This window comes from Frankliniella occidentalis, unplaced genomic scaffold, assembly GCF_000697945.3.
Source record: "Frankliniella occidentalis isolate FOCC.00 unplaced genomic scaffold, Focc_3.1 Scaffold20, whole genome shotgun sequence".
NCBI classification, from domain to species: domain Eukaryota; kingdom Metazoa; phylum Arthropoda; class Insecta; order Thysanoptera; family Thripidae; genus Frankliniella; species Frankliniella occidentalis.
In genome coordinates, this window is record NW_026267150.1 from 2,895,709 (window position 1) to 2,901,206 (window position 5,498).

Sequence of the window (5,498 nt, forward strand, 5' to 3'; positions counted from 1 at the left end):
CCCCCTCCACAACCCATCCCCCCACCACGACCCAACCGCCTGCGCCGAGGCGAGCCGCCCGGCCCCAGACCAGAGCCCCTGCGAGGTAGGCAAAACGGTAGAAAAGTGCCTCCCATACTACTTCCCTCCCCTCTTTCCTATAGCACCTATCCCACACCGTTGTTGTTGCTGCTTTTGTTTTTATTTTTACTATTGTTTCTGTTCTTATTCGTGTTTTCCCTCCGCTATTGACATTACAGTAAAGAGTTTGAATCATTTTTATTAATAAGAGGAGAATGACGTCCTTGAGCCCGCTTTTTGTTTTATTCTTTGTTGACTGTGAGTAAACGCCAGCTCGAGTCGAGTAGTACGGTTGGTCTTTTCATAGCAGCCCTTACAGCGCTGCTTTCAAGGCTCGTCTTGTGATTTCCCGCTGACTTTCCCGCCCTACGACGCCTTGTTCCGTCATAGTGTGAGACTCGCGGCGAACGAACGGCAGATAATCCAGCTAGTCGAAAAGTGAGGCCGAGTAGGAAGTGGGGCGAAACCGAGTGAGGCCGAGAGAGGGCGAGTGAGAAAGCGCAGAAGTGCACAAGCGAGGAGGCTTAGACGCTTTCGCACTCGGCTTCTTCACCCGGCGTCACCCGGTGTCGCCTCGCCACTCAATCGTCCTCACTTTCCGACTTTAACTGGATATCTTCCCGCTCCGCCGCCAGACACGAGTGTCGCAGAGGGACGCGCGCGCAGCGCAGCACGCAACGGGCACGAGATCATAGTCGGTCGCCGTGTTTGCTCGGGGGCGCCGGGAAACGTCACCGCTGGAATCCCATGATCCCCCCTTGGTGGGGCGGCGGGGTCCTACCCTCGTGCCCTGACGTGCCCCCCCCCCCCCACCTCGGGGACGACAATAAGTGAGCGAGGGGCGGACACTCCACTCCACGTCATCACGGCCGAGCCGAGCCATAGCCTCCAGCCCGCAGCCCATCCCTCCCCATTGCCCCCTGTTCCAAAAAAAGGAACAAACAACCACAAAAGCACTCAGCCCCACAATAAAAAAACAACCCCTTGAGGCCCTCAGCCACCTACTTGGCCTGGTGTGCCTGCTGGAGACCACTGTGCCACTCTGACTGCTCCTCCTATTTTATTCAGAAGGAGTTGACGCGCTTTTTGGGGGAGAGTGAGAGGAGGTGAGAGGGAGAGAGGGAGGTGGAGAGAGGGAGGTGGAGAGAGAAAGAGAGATAAAGAGAGAGAGAGAGAGAGAGAGAGAGAGAGAGAGAGAGAGATGGAGAGGGAGAGAGAGATGAGCTGTGGCTCCGGAGAGGGGTAAGGTGGGGTCTGGTCGGTCTGGTGCTCGCGAACAGTGAGTTCGAGCCCGGTCCGGGCTGTGCGGGGGCGATCCGATCGCGGCCGAGCGATGGGCAGTGGTCCGGATCGGATCCAATACCTACACCCGCGCCGGCCGCCGGGGCCAGCAGCCGTCAAAGTACCAAATTGAATGAGACTGTCGCTGGAAACAAAGTGTCCTGTCCGCCCCCGGTCCACCCTTTCGCCCCCTTTCTCCCTCCCCGCCACTCCTCCCCGCTCCCCGGCCGCCACACGGTGACCTTGTGCCTCGGAACTAATTAACTCGTGGAGGTCGGGCTGGGTCGGGCTGGGCCCGGTCGCGTCGACACAAACCTTTTGTCGCGATACATCGATCTCCCGGACGGACGGCAGCAGTCGGCCGCTGCCAGGGGACCCGGGGGACCCGGGGCCAGTATCGTTTTACCTCCCTCCCCCCTACCCTAGCCGCCCTCGTTGTCCAAGCGCCCGCACGCAGCGTCTGTCCCAACACCTTAGCGAGATAGGGAGCCCCGACACAACCCATATGTGATGGAGCCTGTGCCTATACATTTCCCGTACGATATTATTCCACACAGCTTCTTTCCCCATGTTGATTTTTTGCCCCGTTTATGCCACTCCGTCCATCCCAATCCCGCATCTCTCCTGGAGTTCCCCTCCTACCCCCGTCACCAGCTTCTTTTGTTGAGCGTCCGCTTCTCCCCTCCTTTTCTTTTTCCTGTTGTTGAAAAATGATGCTGAAGTTTAGACCGTTCACGCCATATTTTCCACCCCGTCGGCCTCTCTAGCGCCCCCCGCCCCGCCTTTTCGCTGTGCTTGCTGCCGAGCGCTGGACTGCCTTGGCAGGATAGCGAGCCTGTGCATATTTGCACCCTTTCATCAGTTTAGTAAAAGAGAAGCTCTACCGGTTCTAGCTCAGATCCCGCTCCGCACAGCTCCGCATGAGCCCCCTCCCCTCTCCCCCGTTTGTGTTTTTGGGTTATTTGCTCTTGCTCGAATAATTTTCACTCCAAACGGTCTGACGGGCTCCCCGGCTGCCGAGCCCCTGACCGCAAGGCAAGGCGTGGGGCCTGCTCGCTCAAGGTCCGCCGCCCCAGGGCCAAACCCAGGCAGGCCATGCTCTCTCGGACGCCCAATCAAAAGTTTTAATCCATTGTGTAAACAGAGCCGAGCATTGTGTTTCCGGCAATGATTCGGGATGTACACACAGAGAAGGGGGCACGAGCAATAACCGTTCAAAGCCGTTATCACTAATTTACTGGAGTGTTGTCTCTCTAAAGATTTCAATGCTTAACAAACAAATTATCACGGAAAGAGACGAATATATAAGGCTAATAGGTATCGAAGTGGTCCATTGGGTCCATTCTACCGAGCTGGCGGGGGGTGGATCAACAACAAAATAATATGCCATTCAAAAACCGCAAGAAAGGAAGAGAAACAGTTGCATGGTGGGACAGGTTTTCAAAAACTCCACACACACACACAACACGCCAGGAAACATCAGACCGTTTCGTTTGCTATGCGCAGAACTCGCGCACGGGATGATTCAGTACGACCCGCGCGTCCGCCGGGAGAGGGACACTCTCACGACTGCTGAAACGGAAGAGATGAAAATGAAGAAGAGGCACGAGTATACGCCGAGCCGAGGTCGCTGGCTTTGCTGGCAGTGTACAAAGCTCTGCGCTGAAACAACATCAGGGACGAAGGATCATTCCCCCTCTTTATTTTCCTTCCTCGGTACGGCGGCCGCCGCGCCGCGGTCCCCTCCGTACCGCGTGCGCCGGCGCGTGCGCGCGCGTGCGTACACACCGAGGGGGGCAAGGTGCCCTCGACCTCAGCCAGCGGCCACGCAGCGGCCCAGGAAGGAAGGCGAAGGGCCCGTGAAGGTCGAAGGTCACTGTAACGAGATTAGATTTACCTCGGTGGCCTCCCCCTGAGCCGTGACAGCCTGCTCCCCGGGCCGGACCTGCCCCAGGGCCCCCAGGGGCTCGGCCTCCTCGGGCTGGTCCTCGCTGGGCTGCGTCAGCACGCGGTCGCTGAAGGACAGCGTCTTCGGGGACCTGCCGGTGCGGGCGGCGTGCAGGCGGCTGCTGCTGACGGGGGAGAGCGCCGGCACCAGCAGCGGCGGCGGCGGCCCGGCCGACGGCCCGGGCAGCAGCATCGTGGGGCAGCGCTGCCCGCGCAGCTTCTCCTCGGCGTCCATGGCGACGCGGCTGACGGCGGGACCCGCCCTGAAAGCAAACGAAAGATACGAGGGCCGTGTAATTAATCTGAAGAGATTGACAGCGCCAACCCAGGGGGCTGGGGGCTGGGGGCGGGGTGTCTCCCTCAAGGCCTTTGGAGGTGCGCCGCAGGAGCCGCCCCCGGGCCGGCCAGCTCCTGCTATGCTGACGACGCACCGTCCCCCGACCCGCCCGACCTCGGCCCCGACTCCTCCGGGGAGCGTCATTTCATTTGAATACGAATCCCGCGCCATGCCGTGGGGTGGTGATATTGCGAGCGGGCCGGGCCCCGGCCGGGCCCTGACCTGTCCGGGGCCTCGACGCAGGCCTTGGCCCCGAGTGGAGGAGCAGGGACGCGAAGGGGGCGACGGTCTAAATGGACTGGCGCGTGACAGCAGGCCGACGGAGGAAGGGGCTTTCCGCTTTCCGCCTCGGGACAGGCGACCGCAGAGCAGGGCCAATTCTTTTTGGCACAGTTGGCCCGGAGTGGGGTGAGAGGAGAGCCCCCGCTGGGGACCAGGAGAGCAGCGTGAGGCGAGGGAGAGAGGAGGTGGACTGGCTTGCAACTGGCAGGGCTGACACGGCGGGTGGGCGCCGCGGGGGCGGGCCGTGGGAGAGCGGAGACGGCGGCGGAGGCGACTCTGCCCCGCTCTGCCCACCACCTCGACAAGCAATCGCATTAGCAGTTCTCAGCGACGTGGGGTGCGGCGAGGCGGGGTTGTTGTCGTGTTGGCGAAGGCAAAAGCGTCCGCTAATTCCCGGGCAGACTCGCCTACGCTTTTCGTGTTCTTCCTCCCCGCAGCGTGGGATGTTGGTGGGGTGGGTTGGGGTGGCTCGGCGGGGTGGGGTGGGGTGGTCCCGACGGCGTGGGCGCCCCAAAGGCTTATCCCACACCCTACTCGGGCCATCTCCCTCCTGACCCCAGCTATGGCCCCAGCCAGGCCCCCGCCCAGCCGCCGTGGCCCCAGCCGCCCTCCAACACGCGGCGCCGCCACCACCCACACCAGCCCTCCACGCCACGCCACGCCACGCCACGCCACACCGCCGTGCCTCGCGGAGCATCATGAATTATTTGAGGGGCTGGCACAGCGTAAATTTGATGATGACACGAAATGTTGTGCGCCGCAAAACAAATTGCTTGCTTCGCGTCCCTTTCCAACCGCCCTCCCCCCTCCCATTTTTCCTCATCCGCTTTCAGGAGGGCAGCCCAGTCATGATGGCTCGCGTTTATGGGGTCGAGAAAAAGAGAGACTACGCTTCGGGGAGAGGTTATCGTGGGAGGTGGGTAAAAGCCGACCAGCCGATCAACCAGCAAACTGAGAATAATGCCCTTTTCTAACGATCGCTAAACGTCTTCATTATTTTTGTTCTTTGGTATCCTTACACAAATTGATGAATGATAACGATGATACGAAAAGAATTTTCATCGAAGAATGGATCATGGAAGTAGATAAAAAAACAACTGCAGATGAGACCGTGTTCCCTATTCTAATTCGCCCCAATGCCCAAAAATGTTCAGTTTTTAACCGGTGGCACCAATCAAAAAGAGTCAGCTTTACGAATTCATTGCATCGAGACGGGTAAAATTTAATTCACAAAAATTTCGTCCGTTTTAAATTTGGTTCTCTGGACCAAACGGTCTTCCATAAACCCCCATCCAGCGCTTCCCTAGCACTCCTGCAGTGTCGAGCGAGGCTAAACCCGCGGCTGAGCCCGCGGCTCGGTCCTGCTCGGTCCGAGGGGTGGCGGCGGCTAAAGCGGCGGCCGTCGGCCAGGAGGCAGCGCCGGGCGCAGCTGGGGCCCACACAATAAGCACGCTCCACCGAGCGGACTAACGACAGCAGAGACGAGCACCTCGTCGCTGCGATGCAAGAGTGTCCCAGGGGCAGCACCTGGCCCTGCCCCGCGCCGCCCCGCTCTGCCCCGCGCCGCTCCGCCCCGTCCCTCGCCTCGTTC

General features: G+C 60.1%; 1 protein-coding gene across 2 annotated transcripts in view; it reads right to left on the reverse strand.

Moving 5' to 3' along the window:
• The window catches only part of LOC113207253 (GTP-binding protein Rhes), a 12,805-nt gene extending 9,259 nt beyond the window's left edge, over positions 1-3,546 (reverse strand). Inside the window, exon 1 of one of the 2 annotated variants that reach the window (XM_026423744.2) lies at positions 3,239-3,546. In XM_026423744.2, the coding sequence (XP_026279529.2) occupies positions 3,239-3,523 (285 nt within the window). In that variant the 5' untranslated portion in view covers positions 3,524-3,546. Of the gene's footprint in view, positions 1-2,826; positions 2,919-3,238 lie in introns of those variants that run through there. The other variant, XM_052264561.1, reaches the window with a different exon arrangement.
• Between the last annotated feature and the right edge of the window lie 1,952 nt (positions 3,547-5,498).